The 25,215-nt window shown below is 35.3% G+C and overlaps 3 protein-coding genes across 4 annotated transcripts; 2 read left to right on the top strand and 1 right to left on the bottom strand.

Moving 5' to 3' along the window:
- Positions 1-3,063: 3,063 nt before the first annotated feature.
- LOC108947891 (translocase of chloroplast 34-like) lies at positions 3,064-10,071 on the top strand. Of its 2 annotated transcripts, XM_018776341.3 has the most exons (9): positions 3,089-3,203; positions 3,329-3,365; positions 7,496-7,606; positions 7,755-7,862; positions 7,955-8,079; positions 8,222-8,486; positions 9,398-9,466; positions 9,544-9,705; positions 9,813-10,071. In XM_018776341.3, exons 3-9 carry the CDS (start codon positions 7,502-7,504, stop codon positions 9,888-9,890), a joined length of 912 nt encoding a protein of 303 aa, XP_018631857.1. In that variant the 5' UTR covers positions 3,089-3,203; positions 3,329-3,365; positions 7,496-7,501; the 3' UTR covers positions 9,891-10,071. The 2 variants fall into 2 exon arrangements, with proteins under 2 accessions (XP_018631852.1, XP_018631857.1); XM_018776336.3 differs by lacking the exon at positions 3,329-3,365 and having other exon boundaries at positions 3,064-3,203.
- A 2,110-nt stretch (positions 10,072-12,181) lies between these two features.
- On the top strand, positions 12,182-16,534 carry LOC104112475 (ATP synthase subunit delta', mitochondrial). Its single transcript, XM_009622411.4, has 2 exons — positions 12,182-12,720; positions 15,942-16,534. The coding sequence occupies exons 1-2, from the start codon at positions 12,460-12,462 to the stop codon at positions 16,284-16,286; spliced, it is 606 nt and encodes a 201-aa protein (XP_009620706.1). The 5' UTR covers positions 12,182-12,459; the 3' UTR covers positions 16,287-16,534.
- A 1,153-nt stretch (positions 16,535-17,687) lies between these two features.
- On the bottom strand, positions 17,688-22,393 carry LOC104112467 (metacaspase-1-like). The gene is made up of 5 exons (XM_009622404.4): positions 21,972-22,393; positions 19,646-19,976; positions 18,557-18,677; positions 18,251-18,457; positions 17,688-18,127 (listed from the first exon to the last, which is right to left on the bottom strand). The coding sequence occupies exons 1-5, from the start codon at positions 22,312-22,314 to the stop codon at positions 18,068-18,070; spliced, it is 1,062 nt and encodes a 353-aa protein (XP_009620699.3). The 5' UTR covers positions 22,315-22,393; the 3' UTR covers positions 17,688-18,067.
- Between the last annotated feature and the right edge of the window lie 2,822 nt (positions 22,394-25,215).

Consider the following 25,215-nt stretch of genomic DNA (forward strand, 5'->3'; position numbering starts at 1 on the left):
AAAGCTCACGTCTCTTTATTTAGAGGTTATGGCCTTTTAAAAAATAAAATGTTGAGGAAGAATGTGATAGGTCAACCATAAAAATGTAAGCTTATGCAACGATTGTAATTATTTTTAAAATAATGGTAGTAAGTAAAGTAATTTATATTTCATTTCATACCTCATCATATACTTTCTGCAAAAGACAATTAAATGTTTGTTAATTACTTTTTGCTTTTGCTTTATTTTGTCTTCTTGCAGATATTATAGCTTATGGATTTGGCTAACAGGTAACTATGCACTGCAATTATTTAGTTTTGATCTTACAATATGTAGTAATATGAAAGTTGATGTATCGACGGTCGTAACCCTTCCTATCATCCCATGATCTTCTTCGTCTTTTCATCACTGTGTATTTTCTCTATCTCTCATTTATGTAAACGTCGTCTAATCTCAAATTGTCATATGACTTTTACAAAGATCAAATCAATTTCAAGATATTCCTTCGTTCTGACTGATTTTTTTGAGAATATGATTTCTATGAAAATTATTAAATGTGTTGGCGCTGAAACATAGGATATGCATGGAAACGGCAAAAGAAATTAACTTGGTGATTTCTAGGTACTTGCTTGCCATGTTTGGGGTATTATTTAGGGCGAGAGTGAACTTTTAACTTTGTTATTGAAAATCTGAGGAAAAAAATTATATTTGTCTTTTACAGTTATACAAGTTGTTTGAGTATATAATTGTTTCTACGTTTCACTTTGTGTTTGAGGTAAATCATTGGTCAATTCGTTTCTTAATATAAACGAATCTCCAACTTTTCATGCAACCAGTACCAAATATAAACACATGTTAAAAGATTTTTTTTTATAAATAGTATTTTTAAAATTAATGTAATATCATAAAATACAAAACTATATCCCATCTATATATAAAACAAAAAGTTGCGTTTAATTTTTATTTACAGTGAAAAGTTTCTTGGTATTTGATAGGGAGGGTTTTACTAAGGCTTATCCAATACAGATCTCAGTTAATTAGATTAGTAAGGTACAATAATAATGTTGCAGTTGCAGAATATACAAAAGATAAGATTGTTTAATGGGTATTATTTCCCTGATAATTCCTTGAATGCTCTTGAGATACAGATATGATATTATTTGATAAAAATATGAGGATATCGATAAAATTATATGTAGTCAATCTTAAAGACCGTGCGAAGCGCAGGCAAATTAATTAGTTACAATTAAGTTTGGCTTTCTGTGTTCAAGTGACGGTGTAAATATGTTTTACTTAACATACTATAATTAATTATTATAAATTTTAGTCGATTACCAGTTATTTTCATGTGTAAAAAGATTATAGGTGAGTCAAAAGAAAAATAGAGAAAGAACGAAGTAAAATATAAGTAGTGAGGAAATGTATTTTTGAAGACTAGTTGAACGTCTCTTGATAATTTATTTTATGTAATCCTTATACCCTTATATCATCATTAGCGGATTCAGAATTTTATGCAAGCGGGTTCAATCTTAGAAGTATATAACTTTAGTAGTAAAATAGTACCTGTCAAATGGGTTCAAAAAAAATATTTATACAAAATTTATGCAACTTTAATCCTAATTTATATATATACACAGTATTATTTTCTGATGAAGCGGGTTCAGTTAAACCCGCTTGCCATCAGGTGCGTCCCCCAATGTGTATCATACTGCAATCACACTGAAAAGCATAGCAAATTTGAGAAAATTTAGTTACAGTTTTTTTTGTTCCTCATAATGTTTTGCATACCATTATTTAAAAAAGAAGAAAGATGAAATAAATTATTGGTAAAGGAAAAACTTATATGATAGAAGCTTCATTATTTATAATATTGTTTACCCGGAAAATCGGATATAGTTAAATTTATAAGTAGTTCTAAGGATATGTGATGTAGCTTGACATAAATCGTACAGAGAAATGTAAATGTGTAGATTCTTGACTATAGAAACGGGAGATAAATTAGTGAGCAAGAAGAATGAGTATGACAAAGCAAAACAAACTCAAGGGTTTTATCTTTCAATAGAAGAAGTAGTCTTTTGTTACAATGTGTGAATGTCCCTTATGCTTACAATAATCCCCCTTTATAGTAGAGGGATCCTACTTTATATACAATAAATTATATAGTGGAGAGCCCATGATGAATTGTCTTTTCCCTAATTCATGACAGGATTTTCTCCCTTAGTGCGGTTGCAACGACCCTGATCTATTAGCTCGATACCGACTCGAACTCGATATTCGATCGAGCCATCGACCTTGACTCGAGCTCGATCCTGACTCGGAGTCTTGATATTCGGGGTGGGTGTCAGTCGGTCTGTGCATCTCCGACAACCTTCGCGTTGCCTCGTGGTTCGATTTGGTTATGGGCCCGATAATGATACCGAGCTGATCTTTGATCGATTTTGGAGCTCGAATCATGACACCCTTACTTTGGACTTCGACATGACCTTACGCAGATACCTTTCGATCGAAGTATTATTATCTCGACCAGTCCGTATGACTGAATAATAAGTTTCGACCGTATACAAATAGTGCATACAATAAGTAACCCATATTGATATTGCGATGGAACGAGTAATATACATTGGGTAATTACAATAGAATTAGTATTAAGTGTGTTAATTATAATATTAATTCTATGATAATAAAGTTTAGTAGTAAGTCTACACTAAATAATAATAATAATAATATATTATGTATTTTAAATTTGGGAAGAATGAATAACTCAAGAATTTACGAGGATTGAGAATAGATTAAAAATTTACTGGTGTTTACACTAAACGATACTCCTCAATTTACTATAGTTAAGTAATAAATTAAGATTAAAATATTTATTAATTATATTTATCTATATAGAGACGGGTAAATATTTTTAATTTATTATTTAATCGCGATCATGTAATATGATTTAATACAAATACCTCTTGACATAATTTTGTTTTATGTTAATGAGCTTGTTAAACCGTGTAAATATGAGAGGTAATTTTCTACGATAGGGTAGTAGGTGAATGTGAGAAGGGGCAAGAACAGTCCAATATATGAAAACGATAAGGCCGTCCTAGAGTTGAGTTTCCTTAAACCCTTTTACCTTTCACCACTATACTCTGAACGGGTACTCAACCCGCTCAAGTCTGCATATTTTTTCACAGAGTTTATCCAAAGAAAGAACTTTTTCCCCAATTGAATTGGTGAGTTTTCTGTAAAAGCTTCCATTTTTCCCTTCTTTTTTTTCGTATTCTTGTTCTTTTCTCCCCACTTGTGGGTAACTACTGGGTTTGTTGTTGTTGTATTCTTGTTCTTTTTTATTTCGCAGCTGTTTTGCTGAATTACATGTGCACCCAATTAATTGGGTGAGTTTGCTTAAATGGGGTCATGTATTTTCTATAGTATTTGCTTTATTCTTCATCTTCTCGCAGCTTTACTTGTTTTCATGGTTTCCACAAGACCCGAATTTTAGGGTTTATCTAGACACAATTCTTGTTTTTTTTTTTTTTTTTTTTTTTTTTTGTAATATAAAAAAATATGTTTGACTTGTCCATATAGGTGATACCAACTAATCGAGACTAAGGGGAAAATGTGAGTCTTAGAACCATAATTTGTGGTAATATGCAAATTATTTAGTAGTGGAATGAAATGTGTCCCCAACGAGGAGGTGTGTGTCACGACCCTATTGCTAACCAAGTCGTAACCGGCACTCGGTGCCTTACTTGACCGAGCAAACCATCTTGGCTTTTCTATTCTGTTCTATTTATGTTGTGCAATGCATCTCAACACAATTCAATATAATTTAAAGCAAATTCTTTTCTGAATCTTTAATCGAAATAATAGTCTGAAAAGAAATTTCATCATGTTATATGGAATACATTGAAAACCAAATATAATGTAAAGCGGACACCCATGACTCTGTCTATGAAGCCTCTAAGAAACACTGAAATAATAAGACAAAATTCTGGAATCAACGAACTCCACGAACTAAAATGGAGCTCACCAAATCTTCTGGTTATGGGAGGAGAATATCCTAGATCGTAGCCTGCTTACCTGCAAAATCTATGCTTACATTGACATGCGTCAATGTAGGTTCCCATGAAGAGAACGTTAGTACACCACAACGATACTTAGTAAGTAAAGCAATTTTCTCACTGAAGCCGGAACGAGACTCTGAAAGAAGTATGTATGCATGAGAAAAGAAAATTTTAAAAGCTTCTGATAAAGAGTTGAAACGGACAACTCATATATCTATTGTAAAATTCTTCTTGATTTCATTCATGAAAATTCTTTTTCTTCTCTTCTGAAAAAAATAAATAAAACTCAAATATATATACAACCTTTCTCGAAATAATCTTTGTAAATTTTCTAAAGCATTTTCTTGCTTTTTTCTTTTCTGGGGAGTTCCATTGATTCTGACATTCTTTCTGTTTTTGATTCTGAAAATGTCACCATATGATCGGTATGGTGGACGATCCCAGCCCGATCGCCTGGACCCCATTCATGTGGTGCCTCACAGTTCAAGGTTCTAGCATGCTCACGTTCTTGTGCCTTACCAGGGCACTTCTATCATAGTGCCCGAACCAACGGTACACTAATCTCCTACTCTGGCACGAGTAATTTTGGGGTAACATAAACCATTAGAGGCTATGAACCCTTCTCAGAGATCTAAGAAAACTCCCAAAATATTCTTCTGAGTAATTCTTGCATCACAAAATTTAAAACAATAATATATCTTCATAGTTCTCATCAAAACAGTTCCATAATATCTTGTAAAAGAAATTTGCATAGTCTATATATCAAAGAAATATATGCAAGCCATGAATGCATGAGACATGATTTATGGAACATCTATTCTTGAGTTATTAACCATGATAATCATCTAAGATCTTTTCTACAATTCTAATGGATATTGTGAGTTCACTCGTTCCATTCAGAGCCCACATTAACCTTCTATACAGTCTAACAATAACTTATGGCATGATATTTGTGAGAAGACAACTATAGTAAAAACATTGTCCCTACTCACTTTGATTCCTTGCTTTTGGATACCTTAGTTTGTTCCAATCCAATGGGTTCAACTCACCAAACAAATCTATACATAGTTAACTTTAAAATCAATATGAGAAATTCCAAGATTTCAAAAAAATAGAAGCCCTGAGTTTGATTCTTCTCTCCTTCTAGGGTTCATCGTTAATCTAAGTTTCTGTAGTAGTTTATAGGAACAAATATCAACCATAAACCTCTCTCGTGGTTGAAAGCGGTTACGAAACTTACCTTGAATCGCACAACCCTAGGTTAGCGGAGAGACCTTGTTCTTGAGTCCTTGTTGAGAATCTAGCGATTTTGAGATGGAATATTGTTATAATTGATGTTTGGAAGTAGTATTCTAACGTTAATCTCATTGAAAACTCACCTTAGGTAGTATGAGAACCCTTGGATGACTTGAGGATGAGAGGGGAGGTTTAATCTTTAAAGAATGAGGCTATTTTCTCTCTCCCCTTCTCTTTTATTTCAATTTCACACCTTCGGCGTCACGGTCCGCGCCTTACGCCACCCAAAACGCTCCAAAAAAAATCACTTCTGATTTTGGCGTTCTGATTCGCGCCTGGCGCACTCCTGAGCGCCCGAAACGCGGCCTATTTTTTCTGACAGGATAGTCTTCAATAAAACGCCTATAACTTTTTATAGGAATATCGAAATGATGAACGATTTGAAGTGTTAGAAACTAGTCTTCAAGGGCTTTCTTTTGATATATAGCTCAAATCTCAATTTATTATATAATGATTTATATGATCATTGAAACTTAGGTCATGTGCGGCTAAGGTCATGTTCATCTCTTTAACATCTCCAATGTGTTCCAATTTACTCCTCTCCTCTTATAACCATCCATTCAACCTTCTAACCTAAGATTTATGTAGTTTATACCTTTATAACTTTTCAAACACCTTTGTGTCCAACTTAGAGCGTGATAAAAAATATAATACTTAGCGAAGAATCTTCGGGGCTTTACAATGTGAGAGATTGATGATGGTAGGTATAAGTAGAGGTAGAGGTAGGCCAAAAAAGTATTGGAGATGAGTGATTAGGTAGAGGCGTAGAGCATGACGCATCTTCAGCTTACTGGAGGTCGAGAATTATGGCAGAAGGGTAGTAGGCAGTCGAGTGTCTTTCCTTTCATTTAAGTAGTAGTAGCGTTATCCTCGTATTTTCATATTCCTAGATTTCTACTACTACATGGTTACTTTTATCTTGTTGGTGTTACTGTTTCTTTGACTTTTTTAGTGCTCTGTTTGTTTTTCTATTATTTTGTGATTGATTATGCTTACTTTCTTTGAGCCTAGAGTCTATTAGAAATAATCTCTCTACCTGCATAAGGTAGGGGTTAGGTTGAGTGCACACTATCCTTCTCAGACCCTCCTTGTGGGATTACACTGGGTATGTTGTTGTTGTTGGAATGAAATGTGTCTAAATATATGGGGTCTAAAAGTAAAGGTTTCATACAAGGACCCACCTAGTTTAGAATTGAGGCGTAATTGATTAGTTTTGTTTTCAGCTGGAGTTATTTCCCTAAATTTAGATGTTTCTTTGTTTAGTTGACTAGGCAAATTGTTTAGTATTGGAATGAAATTGTCTAAATGGAGCGGCCTAAAAGTGGACGATTCATATGCAGACCCCAACTAGGTTGGGATTGAGGCATAGCTGTTTGGTTTTGTTCTTGTATTGGAATTATTTGCCTAAATGTAGATGTTTCTTTGTTCAATCGACCAAGCAAAGTGTTTTGGATTGAAATAAATTTGTCTAAATAGAGTGGCATAAAAGTAAATGATTTACATGAGTACCCAACTAGTTTAGCATTGAGACATAGTGGATTCGTTTTGTGTTTGCCTAAATTTAGATGCTACTTTGTTCGATCAACTAGACAAAGTGTTTAGTTTTGGAACGAAATGTGTCTATATAGAGCGGCCTAAAAGTAGAGGATTCATATGTGGATCCCAACTAGTTCAGGATTGAGGCAATAGTTGACTCATTTTGTTTTTATCGGAGTTATTTGCCTAAAATTAGATGTTACTTTGTTCGATCAACTAGGCAAAGTGTTCAGTATTGGAATAAAATGTGTCTAAATAGAGCGGCCTAAAAAGAGGATTCATATGAGGATCCAAACTAGTTTGGGAATGAGGCATAGTTGACTGGTTTATTCTCCGTCTGTAGTTGTTTTTTTCCTAATTTAGATGTTTCTTTGTTCGATCGACTAGGCTATTTATTTAGTATTGGATGAAATGTTTTTAAATAGAGTGGCCTTAAGTTAAGGTAGATGATTCATGTGAGGACCCAACTAGTTTGGCATTGAGGCATAGTTGATTGATTTTGTTTTCGGTTGGAGTTATTTCCCTAAATTTAGTTGGTTCTTTGTTCAATCTGACATGTCTTCTTACTGGGCAATTTCTTATTTCATAAGGTTTTAGTTCTGACCTGGAATTATTTTGCATGCTAGCTATCAATGGCATCTCAGGTGATAAGAGAATGGGTCGGAATGCAACAGTTTTCTTCTGCCACTGAATTGAAGTTACTTGAATTGCTAGGAAAAACGAAGCAGGAAGTTCATGTCTCTCTCATTACCTAATATGCTACTTTCAATTTGTTTTTCTGGAGTTACAGTCGAAACGATTGTTATATTTTTTGTATGTCTACCCCAAAATAAGACTTGTGTGCAATTATTTGGCTGATGTATTGATTATGGTCAACTGCTGTAGAGTGTAAGTACATTGACAGTCCTAGTAATGGGCAAAGGAGGTGTTGGAAAATCTTCAACAGTTAACTCAATTTTAGGGGAAAGAGCAGTTGCTGTCAGTGCATTTCAGGTACATATTGCTTTGAATTTAGTTGAAAATTAAAACCTCAGAGGTTTCTTCTTGTGGTTTAGGACATTGAAATATTGTGTCTTTATTTTCAGTCAGAAACTCCAAGACCAGTGATGGTTTCGCGATCATTGGCAGGATCTACATTTAACATTATCGACACCCCAGGGCTGGTTGAAGGAGGATATGTTAATGACCAGGTTCTTGATCTCATAAAGAGGTAAGTATTTAGTATTTACATGCTGAAATAAATCGGTACTTCACTTGCTCGGGTAGGGATACGTAGTCCTTTGTCTGATTAACCAACTTCTCTCACTAATTATCTTTTTTATTTTATTTTTTGGGGTAAATGGATCAAACAGGTTCCTCTTGAACAAGACAATTGATGTTTTGCTCTATGTGGATCGTCTGGATACATATAGAGTGGATAATTTGGACAGGCAAATTGTGAAGGCCATAACAGATAGTTTCGGCAAGGAAATATGGCGTAGAGCACTTGTCGTCCTCACACATGCTCAGGTCTCCCCTCCTGATGGATTGAGTTATGATGAGTTTACTTCAAGAAGATCAGAGGCGCTGTTGAAAATTGTTCGCCTGGGAGCTCGAATTAGAAAACAAGAGATTAAGGTGGGGTCACTACTTTCTTCTATGCTTGAAGTAGATTTTCAGGATTCTTACAATTTTGTTCCACTTCACAGAGCAAATTTTCTTTGGCACAATTTGAATTTGGTATCTTGTGCTCTATTGAGCTAGCATAACTCAATTGAGCACAATTAGGATAGAGGGAGAGAGTGTGGAGTTGCCTATTGATTTCTTAATCTGAACTATCATAAATCAGTTGTTGACTTATTAAGCTGATTAAGGTGTACCTATCAGTTACTGGTTCTGCCAGTTAAGCAACTATGCAGATCATCTAACTCTTATACCATTTTTTCTTCGTGTTTCATCCAATTTTTCTACATGAGATCTTCTGATCTTATTCGCGTCTCCACCTTCGCACACTGTGTTCCTAAGATATGTGTGACATCCTCCTTGCTTTGATCCTAAAAGTAGTTTAAGCACCTACGGTGCACCCCTTTTTTTGTACGTGTCTGCGAGTTTTTTCTTGGGGGGGATACTATTAAGTTTCTTTTTTTTCCGCCAACAATGCACTTTGGTCTCTATTCTGGGATTGTTAGAAACTGCATGGAGGGAGGGCTATAAGTATTGTTTGCCCTCAGCAGTAGCTCTACCATGCAGACCCTGTCGGTGTTGTTAGATATATATTGTGCATTTGCGAAGATAACTTGAACTTCAGTTTCAGAATCCATGAGAGGAAACATGGTAGTGGTGAAAGCTATCTTTCCCCTTATTTTTTTGCATCTGTATGAGTGAGCGAGAGGATGTAGTAGAGCAGTCAGCTGGCAAACATGCCATCTTGCTTAGCACCCTACTTGGAACAGTGATTATAAGTTTGTTTGCTTATATGGTGCTTTTTATAGAAGTATCATCCTTTCATAGAAGTTCGTTTTTACTTATCTTACTCTCCTTGGTGTTAGGCTTCTTCAGTTCCTGTTGTTTTGGTTGAGAACAGTGGGAGATGTAACAAGAATGAAATCGATGAAAAGGTTAGATATACGTGCCATTGTCTTGTTATGTATTGTAATATATTATGTTTGTTGACATGGTCGGCATTGGTTAACAGATCCTTCCAAATGGAACTGCTTGGATACCCAATTTAGTCCAAACTATGATCGACGTTGTCTCAAGTGATAGCAAGGGTATCTTGGTTGACCAAAAATTGATCGAAGGACCGAATCCTAACAATAAGGGCAAAGTGCTCATCCCTTTTATCTTAGCATTCCAGGTGAGCTTTCAATCTGAAGTTGTCTCTGTTGCACTGTTAAAACGTGCGAATACTTGTATTGACCATAGCTAACATTCCCCCTTCCCCCGACTTTGTTTCTCTGGCAGTATTTCTTTGTTGTGAAAAGGATCCAGAAGTGGATCAAGAATGATATTGCAACAGAGAGCAGACCTTCATGGGCATAAGCAACCATCGGCATAGGCCTCGTTTATCCAATTAACTTAATTTTCCCTCTGGTTCTTTGTAGTACTTTGAGCTTCCCTCGTTTATCCAATTAACTTAATCCTGCTTTTTGGTAATATTGTAGCAGTTATAGTCAGCTATATCAGTTGTATGCGGAAAATGAATTTCAATTTCTTTTGCTGAGTCTTGGCTTTATCCCTTACAATTCGCGCTCGTTTAAAAGTTACTGCAATTTCCAGCTCTGTCTTTGTCGTTGAGTGTTGCAGAGTGTTGCGTTTTACCATTTTCCAGTGAAATGCCAGAAGACCACAAGAACAGGTTATCCTTTATTATCCAAGGACCAAGAGAACTCAATACATAAAAGTCTACTAGGAGTATTTAATTCGTTCTAGTATTGTTTTATATAAGTGCACTATTATCTTTTTCAGAAAAGGGTTAAAATTATCCCCCCCTCCATCTATCGGTTAAAAAGTATCCTATCGTTATTTCAATTGTTAAAATTACCCCTCGATTTAGCGAAGAAATTCAAAAATAGTCAGATTTACAAGTGATAATTGAAAAATAACTACAGTTTCAAAGGTAATCGAAATTTAGTCACTTTTCGTGTCAAGATAAATCTGAACGAAAACACTATTCAAAATTCGGAACTCCAGCATATTGTATTGGAGTTTCGGTATAATATACTGGAACTCCAGCATAATATGCTGGAAGTTCATACACAGGTGCTCTAATCTCCAGTATATTATGCTGGAATTTTCGCGTGTTGGAGTCCAGCATAATATGTTGGAAGTTACTATATAGGTGCATCAATCTCCAGTATATTATGCTGGACCGGTTCGTGTTGCAGTGAAATGGTGACTATTTTTCAATTACTTTGCAAACACTGACTATTTTTGAATTTCTTGTCCTAAACTGATTAGCTCGTACTATTTTTACTCGATTTAGTGGTAGCAAATATGGGCTACAATTTAATGTGTTGGCACCTTCTTATTGGGCCACGTGGCTCTTTGGTCATACCAGTCATATATGGGTATAAACCCGCCCATTATCCGAACCGGCCCATCAATTTTTGTTTCTTTTTCTTTGCACTCTAACTTGGCAAATGTGTATTCTAGTGCAACATTGAAAGGTATAGCACACCAATATCTCTTTAATAAGAAATGTAGATGACTTTCAATTAAAATAGAGGTCATGGTAAAAAAAAAAAAAAGTCGGTGCTTTAAGCTCCCGTTATGTGCGAGGTCCGAGGAAGGCCGAACCACAAGTGTCTATTGTACGCAGCCTTATTTTATATTTCTGCGAGAGGCTGTTTCCACGGCTTGAACCCGTGACCTCGTTGTCACATGATAACAACTTTACCAATTACGCCGAGACTCCCTTCTAAATGGAGGTCATTGTAATTGTAATAATTAAATTTGTTAAATATGGTTCTCCGATTATAAGGTAAGATGAAGCCTATGTCGAGCTTCATTACGTAACACGAAACATCAAACAAGAACTAAAAAGTAGCAAAAAGGAAAAATTGGATATAAATAATCAGAAGTAGAAACAGATTGTGTACTTGGGATCGTTTGGTTGGGATACAAGTTATCTTTGGATTAATTATTCTGAAAAATAAGTTATCTTCGGATTAATTATCCCGGACAGTGGCTGAGCCAGAATTTTCACTAAGGGGAGTCAAAATATAAATAAGTAAGCGTGCGAAAAAATATATATATATATATATATATATATATATATATATATATATATATATATATATATATATATATATGTGTGTGTGTGTGTGTGTGTGTGTGTGTGTGTGTGTTAAAAATTTAACCTATCTATGCAACGTAATATTTTGATGAAGGGGTGTCAATTGACTCCCCTTGCTAAGGAGTGGATTCGCCATTGATTCCGAAATTGTTATCCCACCTCCCATATATATAAAAATAACACTTATTCCAACCAAACATAAGATAATTTCATCTTAAATTACGGGATTAATTATCCCTTATTCCTCCATCGTACCAAATGCTGTCAAGCTTGTCGAAGAGGAGGGCATATAATACTACCCTTTTAGGGCTGTTATTAAATAATGTAAATATTTGTTGGAAGCCAACAAAACTATTATCTAGAGGGAGAAAAACAAATGTGCAAACATTTTAGCAAACGAAAATCATATAAAAAGCTAACAATATTATTCTTTCTGATTTAGTTTATGACACTTTTTCTCATTTTGTAAAATTGACTCCAATATATTTTTATACCACTTTTACAACTTTCAACAAATTAAATTCATTAAAGTATTCAACTTTTAAATTTATACATAATATTTTCTCTATTAAATGAAAGTTTCACTCCATTACTCTAATATTTTCCCATTATTACTAAACATTTATATTTAAGTGAAATTAACATTTTAAATACCATATAATTTTTTTATTTTAGTAGAAAATTCCTTTACATTTGGGCCTTGGATAGGATCCAGCAAGTCAGTCATTCCACCAAACCCTCGTTTGCATTTCCAAAACTCCGATCACATTCTGCAAAATCGCCGTCGATCACCGCCCCCTTATCGCCGTAACAATGTTCCGACACGGTTCTCGATTCCTGACCAGAGCCACCACTTCAATGAAGTGGCGCCGCCCATTTTCAACCGATCTACCGGCGGAGTCCGTTGCAGATTCCAACTTCATTGAAGCTTGGAGGAAAGTAGTTCCCAATGTGGAACCACCGAAAACTCCATCTGCATTCATGGCTACTAGGCCCGCTACACCGTCGTCGATTCCGTCTAAGCTTACTGTCAACTTTGTCCTTCCTTACTCTTCTGAACTCTCTGGTAAAGAGGTAATAATATGGATAATTAGCTCTTCCTTTTCGAATTTCCTTATTTATGATATGTCGGATTTCGATTTGATTTCGGAGTTGTAAGATACTAGTTATCCCTAACGAATGATGATAAAGCATCTAATTTTCGATTTGAATTCAGATTTTGATTGATAGAATTTACTGATTTGAAATTTTCGATTTGAATTCAGATTTTGATTGATAGAATTTACTAATTTGAAAATTGTTGCGTAGTGGTAAATGAAGTAGGAGGAGAACTATGAGGTTTCAGGTTTAAATCCCAGTGGAGGCAAAATAATACTAGGTGATTTCTTCCCATTTGCCTAATACATGGAGGGCAGAGTTACCTAGTACATGTGCATAGCTGGTGGAAGGTAGCTGGTAGTCAAAGAAAAAGTTGTTTGGCTTTCCAACAGTGATAGTGTAGTATAAAATAGAAGAAAGGGAGTATTAGACACCTTATCAAAAAAAATAAAAACAAAGATAGGGAGTATTAGACTCTATCTAAATTCAAATGATTTAATGTTCATGAAGTTACACACGAGAATGTTATTTTGCATGCTTAAATTTACATGAATTTCAACTTCCATTGTTGATGTTAAAGCAAGAGAGGTTGAAAAAGAGGTTCAATGCCACCTTCATAGCATTAATCTTGGGCAGATGCATTGAAATGTTATGGTTTCATTAGAATCCAGTAGCTTTGGCTTTGACCCTGTATATGTGTAAATAAATTGGCTAAATAAGTACAAATAATAGATTTCCGAACCCAGGGAATCTAATGGGCAGGGTAGAATTCCAAATTTGAACCCATAAAGTTTAAATTTTGGATCCGTTTTTGGTCTTAATTCCCAAAAAGATTGAAGCTGTGGAGTTTAAAGGTATTTTAGACGTTAAGTTTGATTGGAAGCATCTACAAGATTATCTCAAAGATACTGTCAGAGACTCAAAATGGTGGTGCATAAGATGGTTGATGATGCACATATGGCTTTTATATGGGAAAGGAACATCCTGGATGTTGCACTAATAGCCAATGAGTGCCTAAACACAAGACAAAAAGGGAACTTATTGGGAGTCCAGTGTAAGTTAGACATTGAGAAGGTCTCAGTTCACGTTAATTCGAGTTTCCTTACCAATATGCTTAAGGAGGGATTTGATAGCAAATAGATTAGCTGGATAAATTTTTGTGTGATCACTGTTAAGTGCTCTGTGATCATAAATGGAGTTCTCTTACCAATATGCTAAAGAAATGGGATCTGATGGTAAAAAAATTAGCTGGATAAATTTTTGTGTGAGCACTGATAAGTGCTCCGTGATGATAAATGGAGTTCCTGAAGGATTCTTTTCGATTTAAAGAGGCTTGAGACAGGGAGATCCCACCTCCTCCTCCCTATTCGTTTTAGTGATTGAAATTTCAGCAGTGTGTTGAAAGTGACCAACATAAATGGATGGTTACAGAGATTTAGAGTAACAAACAGCAATTAATGTAATATGGAAGTCTCTCACTTATTGTATGAAATGATATCCTCATCCTTTTTGATGATCTAGAAGTCAATTAAGACATTTGAAGTTCATTCTAGTGGTATTTGAAGCAAACTCTGGTCTTCATATTAATTGGAGGAAAACTCGTTCCCTTCCAATGAGGTGGCAAACAGTGCTAGTGCTAGTTTGGCTAGAATTCTGGGCTGTCTGACAGGGACTTTGCCTACTATTGCGTTTTCCTTTTGGTGCTAGACACAAAGCTGAAGAGATATGGCAGGGAGTGTTGGAAAGGTGTGAAAAGAGGGTTGCAAGCTGTAACAATCAGTGCAATTCCTTTGGGGCAGATTTTTGATTAAGGGTGTGCTGGATTCTCTACCAATTTATGTGAATTCTTGTTTCCTTTGTCAGCCTAGATTGAGAAAATAATTGATGAAGTGAGAAGAGATTTTTTGTGGCAAGGTAATAACGGAAGAAAATTCATTCACCTGTTCAAATGGAGTAAACTATCCAAGAGTAAGAAAGATGGAGGATTGGAAATCAAAGATCTGAGGGTTTATTAATGAAGTGGTATTGAGATTGAGTTATGAAAAAGAGGCCTGAAAGAGAAATGTCATCAATAACAAATATGGGATAGATGGTTAAGTTCTTAGATGAGGTGGTCACATATCAAACCCATGAAGACGTAGATCTCTAATAGTGTAAGTTTTTAAATGAGGTGGTCACATACCTCAATATCACATTAGAGTAGTTAGAGGTTCTGGGTTCAAGTGTCGTTGCCGTAAAAGAATATCATCATGTGCTTGGTTCATGAAAAAGAATCAAACTTGCACGTGAAAGTGTGTTGAAGATAAAATTAAGTAAATAAAAGTGCTCCATCTATAACAGTTTAAGCTTTTAAGCGTGACAGTCACTCACGTTGTAGACATTAAAGCAGGTCAAGTGGGGGCAACATGTGTAGCTAGTGGATAAATTGTTCTTTGAGGGATCAATTGGATCAGAGCAAGTCTTTTATGGTAGTAAAGTGGATCCAATTTTAACTTCATGAAGATTACTAAAGTGAAGCCTTTTTATCTTATTCTTGCTTAGTAGTAATTTCATCCGAAAAATCCTTGTGAAATCTCCGTTTGAGGAATGAATTAGTTAGCAGTCATTGCTTTGGAAAAGGCAACTAATAATTTGTTCGTCATTTTGTATAATTTAAATTTTGTTTTTCTAAGAAGTTAATACTTTTTTGGCAAGGGTGGCCTTCCTAAGGAACATTTATTTGCCTGGTTTAATTGATTAGTTTATGCTACAGGGGCATAATGCAACAAAATAATTAATCTACTGGTGGTACGATTATTTGAAACTTGAAGTGAAGAGATATCAGTGAATCTTCTGGATAACAACACACAATAGTAATATAACCGTTCAGTTGTATTAAATTTCACAAGAATCTGATCAGCATGGAGTCTTGCTGCCTTTGCCAAACTTCGTCCTTACTAAAAATTTGGGCTAACTTTCAAGGGTGCTCCACAAATTGTTGATATATTCCAGGTTCCGACTATAGTTGCATAAGCTTAGCAATACAGACCATTAATAAAGCAGAAACATTTTGTTTCTCATTCAATGTTTCAACAGTTGTCAAATGATGCGCAAAGACTAGTGTGAGGTTTAATAGCATGCTCATGAAGAATGTGCATGATTGGCTCTGGAAAATCTGATACAAACTTTGATCATCCTCCCTTTTGCATTTTATATAGGTTGACATGGTTATAATCCCTGCAACTACGGGACAGATGGGTGTTTTACCTGGACATGTAGCGACGATTGCTGAGCTGAAGCCTGGTGTCTTATCAGTTCACGAAGGCAACGATGTGACCAAGTACTTTGTGAGTGGTGGGTTTGCATTTGTTCATGCAAATTCTTTTGCGGATATAATTGCTGTTGAAGCTGTACCACTTGACCGCATCGATCCCAATTTGGTTCAAAAGGGTCTCACTGACTTTACTCAGAAGCTAAACACTGCCTCAACTGATGTAGAAAAAGCTGAAGCCCAGATTGGAGTTGATGTACACAGTGCCCTTAATGCTGCTCTCACTGGTTAAACAAGCAGTGATACAATCTTTGTCCTAGTTCAACTTTCTTTTTTCCTTTGTGTCTGCTTGACTGACTTCTTCAGCCTTTTGCATAAGCTGATTTTCTGACATATATTATCTTGTTCAAGTATATGTGGAATACCTATTTTAAGTTGTCACTTTGAATAAATGTTGCGTTAAGCTTTCCTTATCTTGTTTGCTGCGACGTCAGCTGTATGCTAAACTGCAGTAATGAGAAACAGATTGTTCGGAATCAATTGTGCAGTAGTCTCATGCTACCCGATTTTCAGCTCGGGTGTATTCTTTGTGTTGGTTTCCAGTTCCCACTGTCTCTTTGTTGCAGTTACAGAGCTTTACGTTACCGTTGCTTTACATAAATTGTTTTCTGTTTTAGATTCTAGCTTTACTTGAATCTTTGTCTTGGGCAAGCTTTCTTTAACAGTATAGCTGTGATGCGGCTTGGAAAATGAAACGCATTTTAGCTTGACTTGATGTAATGTCAAGCAAATAAAACACATGGACGGCGTTGAAAATTAGTAGGATGCGGACGTCCAAAGTGAATTTGAAGGTAAAAAGAGGCCTTTATTTACCAATTTCCCTTTAATTTTTCTATTATATCTAGCACCAATTTCATTCAAGTCTCAGTAAAGCATCAAAATTACGCAGTTCATAAACCTTGGCTAGATTTTACTATTATACTATTACATTATTTCTGCCGTTTCCAGCTGCTAAAGAAACAAAAACAGAACTACAACAACAAATAACCCAATGGAATTATGCAAGTGGGGTTTTGGGAGGGTAATGTGTAAGCAGATATTACCCTTACCTTGGGGAGGTAGAGAGACTGTTTCCGAAAGACCATTGGCTCGAGAGGAAGAATAGAAACAAGCAAATATCAACAACAATGCCAGGAAAACGATACCAACAATATATGAACCGGAAAAAGAAAAGAAAAGAGGAAGGATATATGAGTATCTTTAACATATATCATTCTGCCTCAGAATATGTACTTTCAACATTCATCTCCCTGCATATATTGCAGTACATTCAATTAATACATCTATTTTTGATTCAAGAATCCATTCATTTCCTAAAGAGTCAACACTGTAGGTTATACCAAGACAAGTTAAAATTGTTCTTTAGGAGGGAAAGTAAAAGAAAGGAGGAGGTAAGAAGGTAAGGAAATTTAGCAATACAGAGGTTTAAAAAGCTGCAAACGCAAGGAGATACTCGCTCCGTTTCAATTTAGATGTTAGTAGTTTGATTTGGCATAACGTTTAAGATTTTTTTTTTTTTTGAAACATGTGGTCCTAAAAGCTTCGGGAGCAAAAGTTTTGTGGGGCCATGATATTTTTGTGGCTATAAAATCTTATCATTAAGGGTAAAACAAGTAAAAAGAAAAGTTTAAAATTGTATTGTTTCCAAATATAAAAATGTGTCATTCCTTTTGGAACGGATTAATAAGGAAAACATGTCATTTAAATTGAAATAGAGGGAATACTATTTATACTCCAGTCAGAATCTCTGCACCCTAAGGGGTCGTTTGGTTTGAAAGAAGTTATCCCAGGATTAATTATCCCGGGATTAGTTATTCCACCTTTCCATGGGGATAAAAAAACACTACAATCTCGGGATAACTAATCCCGGGATTAATTATACCGCAATTTTCTACCAACCAAACATGGGATAAACTCTTCTTATATTTAATCTCGGAATTAATTATTCATTATCTCTCGTACCAAACGAGACCTAAGTACATGAAAGCCAGGTGGGTAGTGTTGCTAAAGATTTTATAACAAGAACGGCTTGGTGTACACATCAAATGGCTCTGTAGCAGTCAACTGAGGCTCCTGCAACCAAAAGGTAAAAGTATTTATTTTCTGGCAATCAATCAATTTAATCTTCATCCTTTTACATTTAAAGGACAATTCAATTCCAACAAAATGTATTACAATAAGCTAAATTAAAGTTACCTGTCTCATCCCAATGCCGACGCTTCCTCCATTAATTAGCATTGTGAGAAGAGATGTGACAATTTTGCCTCCTAAATCACTAGCAGAATTGTGAATGGAAGATCTAATTGCATTCAGAATACTCCCATATGTTGTTCCTTGTCCACGTTCAATTGCTTGAATGAAAGAAAAAGTCATTGCACCAGTTGAAGTGACTTTGGACAAACTCTGTTATCAATTAATAAGTCATTCTATTAGCTTGCTTAGGTTGATTCACACTATTTAATTCAAAGAATATCAAAAGTTAAGATGTTAAAAAGATTTTACATTTGTATCTGAAGAATTTTGATGATCGTCGCAACCACTGAAGGATATAACCTCTCCTCCATTTGTTCCTTTCCATGCTCCTGATAGAGGACGATGATCTTCCCATACATATCGTCCAGTTCTGTATCCATATAAAACATAGAAAATAAAAATAATGTTGGTGATGCTAAACCGGGTTGGAAGACATAAATAAAAATATTTCCATTTTCTATTTTCCAGTAAAAGGGAGAGCCTTGACGTAATTGGTAAAATTGCTGTCATGTGACCAGGAGGTCACGGGTTCGAGCCGTGGAAACGACCTCTTGCAAAAATACAGGGTAAGACTAGATATGATAGACTGTTGTGGTCCGACCCTTTTCTAAGCCCCGCGTATAGGGGGTAAGACTAGATATGATAGACTGTTGTGGTCCGACCCTTTTCTAAGCCCCGCGCATAGGGGGAGCTTAGTGTACCGGGCTGCCCTTTTTGCCCCATTTTCTGTCCTAACCTAATACCCCATGTCAATCGCATGTGCCACATCATGGGATTTTTTTGGAGCGGGGAGGATTTTTTTAAATACCTTTTATGTGGTGTCACATGGATATTATGTAAGCTGAACTGCTGAAGTGATAACCTAGTTGTGTTTATGGGACCGGATTCGACATTTTCTGGTGTTATTTAATTCTGTGATATATTTAGACATAGTAGAGTTATTTTTTTGTAACAGAATTCAGTTTTATGAGTTGAATGATTATTTGTGGACTTAGCTTTTCTACTCTAGTATTAGCAACTACATATCCTACTAAATATTAGATCATTAGGAAGAAACAAATATGTAGTTTCACAGACCTGTCCATCCTACAAAGGAAAGGTAAATCAAGCACAGTTCCATTGTGATAAGCATCTATTTTGGCATGAAGCTTTGCTCCAGGAGGAAGTGGCTTGACGAGTATTGCATTTAGTTTTCATCATCGGTTATGAGAAAGTTTTGGCTTTTATAGTGAATGACTGTTATATAGAAATGATATTATAGAGAGGTCTGACTGTATTAGCTACTATCCTACTAAACAAACGCGCATTAGCAGGAAACAAAAATGTAGTGTTGCAAACCTGTCCATCCTACAAAGGAACGGCAAATCAAGCATAGTTCCACTGTGACAAGCATCTATTATGGCATGAAGCTTCGCTCCAGGAGGAAGAGGCTTAACGAGTATTGCATTTAGTTCGTCATCAATAATTGTTCCTTGTGTTTTAAAATCCAAAGGGCAAAGTGTTTCGTCATAACCATCAACTTCATCGCCATTGTAATTCCTTTGCTGTAAACCATGACCAGAAAAATGGAACACCAGAGAATCCCCTGCTTGAACTCCTTGCATAAGCCAGTACATTGCTGTTCTTATATTATGTTTAGTTGGAATCTTGTAGGGATCTCTTTCTTCTTCTGTAAAATACAGATTTGAAATTAGGCCTTCAAATTGAAAAATAATAAAATGCTACTAACTAAAAGTGAAAAAAATGGTTTGTACTAACAAGAGTTTAAACTCTATGCACTACTGGTACAAAGACAAGAGTGAGTTGCTCTATTGGTAAGCAATTTACACTTCCAACCAAAAGGTTGTGAGTTCGATTCACCCCAAGAGTAAGGTGGAGAGTTCTTGGAGGGATGGAGCCGGGGGCCTATCGGAAACAGCCTCTCTACCCCAGGGTAGGGGTAAGGTCTGCGTACACACTACCCTCCCCAGACCACACTAGTGGCATTATACTGGATTGTTGTTGTTGTTGTTGTTGCACTATTGGTACAAAAACTATATACATAATTAGGTCACTTAAAACGTTATTATAAGTAACTTTACTTAATAAACATTAATCTTTAATAAATGATAATTAACAAGCTATAAAGTGCAACCCGATATACAAAGCATCTTGCTTTCACAAAGGATCGGGAAGGGCCACACCTAGAGGCGGAGCTAGGATTTGAAACTTATGAGTTCCGAATTCTAGCACTTTTAAGTTATTGGGTTCTAAGTTAATAATTTATATATATTAAATGGATTTTTTAAGACAAATACAGAGTTGGATGACACCAAAGTTACTGGGTTCGGTTGAATCCGAACCTCGATCTCTAGCTCCGCCCTTGGCCACACCCCAAGGGTGTGATGTCATGTAGACAGTCTACCAAAATGCAAGCATTAGTGACTGATTCCGCGGCTCAAACTCGTGACCTAAGGTCACACGGAGATAATATTACCTTTGTTCTCCCCATCATAATTAACATGCTATAACATACCGATGGTAAAAAGTTCTTTGTGAATGTAACGTAATCCTACTTTCTTGGAGATCAGAAAGCTGTGGTAGTCACATAAAAAGCTCTGAAGAAGAACAAAGTTATGAAATTCTAAAGTAGCTTTACAAATTTTGAAGTGGTACACTTTCTTTTAGAAAGCTGCGATTGAAGAAAGCTATAAGGCATCTTAAATTGATTTTGCAGGGAAAAGTATTGTAAAAAATGTTAATTAAACAATTTAAATGAAATTCTAAAATTAAAGTAGAACTCACATATCATACACTCAATGAATCCGATGCCTAGTTCAAACCAAATAGTGGAACGGGGCACCAAAGAATCAATTAAGCTGGATTAAAAGATAAAACGCTAAAAGGCTATCTTGCATTTACGATTTAATCTACTGACATGTTAAAAAATAATGTGTAAATATTTTTATATACCATCAATACATAGAACGTAAAATACTTTATTTACTACCAATAATCATGAAAATAAAATATGATATTAATCGCTTCAAAATATCATATCTCAAAGAATTTCATTATAGTTACTGGTTTGGTGTAGTTACTGAAGGAACCTTCTTCTAGGATCGGTAATTGTGTGCAAGGACGAAGTTACATTCACTTAGGGGTGGTCAATTGACCATCCTTCGTCGTCGAAAAATTACACTGTATTTAGATAAAATATTAAGTTTTAGAGATATATAACATATATTGAACACCCTTTGTCGGGATTTTTTTTTTACTTCATTAAAATTTGAATATCCTTGGACAAATTCCTGGCTTCGCCGCTAGTTATGAGTTACCATCAACAATGCCTTAACGGTTTCTTACAAAGTCTACAATCAATGCCTATTTTAACCTGCTATAATAAAAACCAGCATTATTTTTCAGGTTACTAATCCTGAGCGGAGGGTCTATTAAAAACAGTGTCCCTATCCTCACAAGGTAGGGGTAAGGTCTGTGTACACACTAACCTCACCATACCCAAAGCGTGTGATAATACTTGTTGTACTAATCCTACTTTTTTACGGTTGGTTGCCTGTAATCATCATATTTGGTCATTTAATAGAGTAATAATTCTTTTATAGATGTTAAACTCAATAAAGACAAAGTATTAAGGAGAAATTAAATTAAAGAGAGATTGTTTTACCAGTGAGCATGAGAACGGAATCTTGAGGAAACTTGAATCGATTGACAAGCAAATATTTCATACATTTAGCATCGTTGAGACAGCCCTTAAGCTCATTCTTGGTTTTTTTATACGTAATACCAATAATCAAAGCTCTCTTTCGACCAAAAGGCGAAGGGAGTTGATTACTAGAAGGTGTACGGCGGCCGTAGGAAGAAAAGGTCTGAGCAATGTTGTGGTTTTTGTAGGCAAGTAGCTGTAGCCGGCCGCCGATGCGAGTGACTGCACGGCGGGCGGCACAGCGCATGCACTGAGCACCATGTGGGAGTTGTAATAACGTTGTATGGCAGTTCGGACAGTCCATTTTTAAACGAAGAAAATAAAACGGAATTGTTTCTGGTGAAGCAGATGTTGGAATGTAGGAATGATTGTGTGTTGGTAGGAAGGAGAGCAGGGGACGATTCCAATTGTGGAGTGAGTAGCTTCTATTTATTACTCACGTCTCTCGTTGAAACTGAGCATGGAGTTTAAGAATTGTTTTTTTATTTTAAATTTGGGGTTTAAAATATTACAAAATATTTCAATAGTTATAAAATTATGTCATTACGGGTTAAATAAAATATTTAAATTAAATTATTCCTCAATATAGAAATGCCCCTTTTTTGGGACACATGAAAAAAAAATGTACTTACATAAGATGAAGTAGAGGAAATATATATGTTCTATTTTTAGGTTTTCCATTCGGTGTTCCGTAGTGGCGAAATCAAGAATTTTTTCAAGGGTATTCAAACTTTAATGAAGTAAAAACAAAATTCGACAAAGGGTGTTCAATATATGTTATATATCTATAAAATTTAATATTTTACCTATATACAGTGTAATTTTTCGACGAATGATGGTCAATTGACCACCCTTAAGTGAATGTAGCTTCGTCCCTGGTGTTCGGTACCCATATTGGGGCTTTAACTAAATCCAAATTTGCACCGAAAAATCTCATATTAGGAGGTAAAATATTCACTAACAAAAGTAATTCTATAGACAGGGTTCGAATTTTAGACGTGTGATTAAGGATTATCACTCTATTACAACTCATGTTGGTGAGAAAATTAAATATGTTCTAAAACAAACGCGTTAAAGACAAAGTGCATGTATCTCTTACTTTTAAGTTTGAGTTGACAACTGCACCCAAAAGGGTTGATTCACTTGTCCCCTTGGAAAGTTACATAACAAGACAGTGAAATCTTGCAAACTAGAAAAACAAAGTGGTAAGGAAAAGAATTCTCAGCCCTCAATCCCTTTTAAAGTACTTCTTTGTTATTGGATTTAGCTGTGAAGCAGTCTTAAAGACAGTTTATTGGAGTTGGCAAAAATATTACTACAACAATAACAATCCAATATAATTTCACTGGTAGGGTCTGGGGAGAGTAGTGCGTATGCAGACCTTACCCCTACCCTGGGATATAGAGGCTGTTTCCGATAGATCCTCGGTTCCCTCCCTCCAAGAACTCTCCACTTTGCTTTTGGGGTGACTCGAACTCACAACCTCTTGGTTGGAAGTGGAGTTCGGCAAAAATACAGTAAGCGCAGAACTTTTTACACGGTCAATAAGCACATTTTACGTACTCTATAAAATTGAATATCTCATCCATCTCAAAAAATGATATTTTTCCGGATTTCGAGAGTCAGACGGTTCAACTTTGATCATGATTCGGTCATAAAATTTGTAAGTTTTTTATATTTCGAAATTACAGAAAATATACTATAAAACATAATAATTATTAATTTAAAATAATAAAAAGGTATATAAAAAATCATGGTAAAAAAAGTAACTTGTTTGACTTTTAAAATCAGAAAAGTATCATCTTTTTTGAACAGAAAAGAAGAAAAATGTAGGCATGTTCTTCGAGTAGTTCTCTATACTGCAATAAAAGTTTTTCATCCCAATTATAAAAATTGTCATATTTTTATTTGATCAGTAAAACCACTTACCACATGTTTTATTTCATGTAGTGAGACACGTTTCCTAATACGATTTAGACAAAATCTTTTTGCACTTCCCATAGTATCAATTTGGGATTCACTCTTTCGAGTGCATAATTCTCTCACATTTTCTCCACGAATTTGTTGTGGGATTCATATTAAAGTATGATACTTTTGTCGACTGAATATATTTTTCGAAGCATACAATTTGTTACTAAGCTTTCAAGCAAGATTTTCTTTTCTTCAATGAACCTCTTATATTGTTCATGCTCCAATTGTCTGGTCCCGAGTGTGCGGGGATATTGAGCCTCCCATCGGCTCAAGATAGGTAACTTCGACTCTTTATATGGTCTTGGATAATCTTCGCCTCATGAACGGTTTTGGGGTTGAGTTAGGCCCAAAGTCTATTTAATATGGTACCAGAACAGACAGAGGTCCTGAATTCAGTCTCACTAACATCCAATATAAAAGAGAATTAAACCCGCAAGTGAGGGAGCGTTGAAGCCATAATTGAATAAATAAAGTGTGTTTTTTATTAGCTTAAACTCTTAGATGAGATGGTCACATAGTTCAATACTATTCTAGTGGTATATATCTTTAAAAGTGTCACTGTTTTCCAATATGAGGAAGAAAATCATTTTATAAATTTGACAAGAAGAGAATAGGAAAACTTGTTCTGAAGTGCGATTTTTGAGTTCCATTTTCACGATGGTAACTACTCTCAATTCCCCCTAGTATCCACCTTGAGAAATAAGATTTTAATAACTAGAACAATATTCAATTTTAGGCACGACCGACAAATATGCTCCCTCTAATACCAATATGAAGAATCCAGCTATGATCAACATTATATGAGTTAAGAAAACTAATTTTTATTCTACATCCTTATTTATGTTATCGTGAATAACACACTTTAATCATTTATAATAATTTCTCCAAACAAGCCCTGGCCTAGCCAAATATATTGTCTCTTCTATTATGTCGATTGCCTGATTGTAAAGCTTATCGACGAGATATTTTTTTTCTTTTATTTTTTGCATTCAGGTCTTTTGAAAGAGTCACTAAATTGAGTTTTGATTTATTCCTTTTGTTTTAATTTGTTTGAATCTTTTCGGAGTACGAGAGTCAGTCTGATTAATTTTCGGTGTGAATTCGGACAGAGATTCTTTAAGTTTTTTGAAATAAAATTTAAATATTTAGAATAATTAATAATTTAAAATACTTAAAAATTATTTGCAAAGAACAAAATAGTAATAAGTTTATTCTTTTTGAAATAGAGATAATA

The sequence above is a fragment of the Nicotiana tomentosiformis genome, chromosome 5 (assembly GCF_000390325.3).
Source record: "Nicotiana tomentosiformis chromosome 5, ASM39032v3, whole genome shotgun sequence".
NCBI classification, from domain to species: Eukaryota; Viridiplantae; Streptophyta; class Magnoliopsida; order Solanales; family Solanaceae; genus Nicotiana; species Nicotiana tomentosiformis.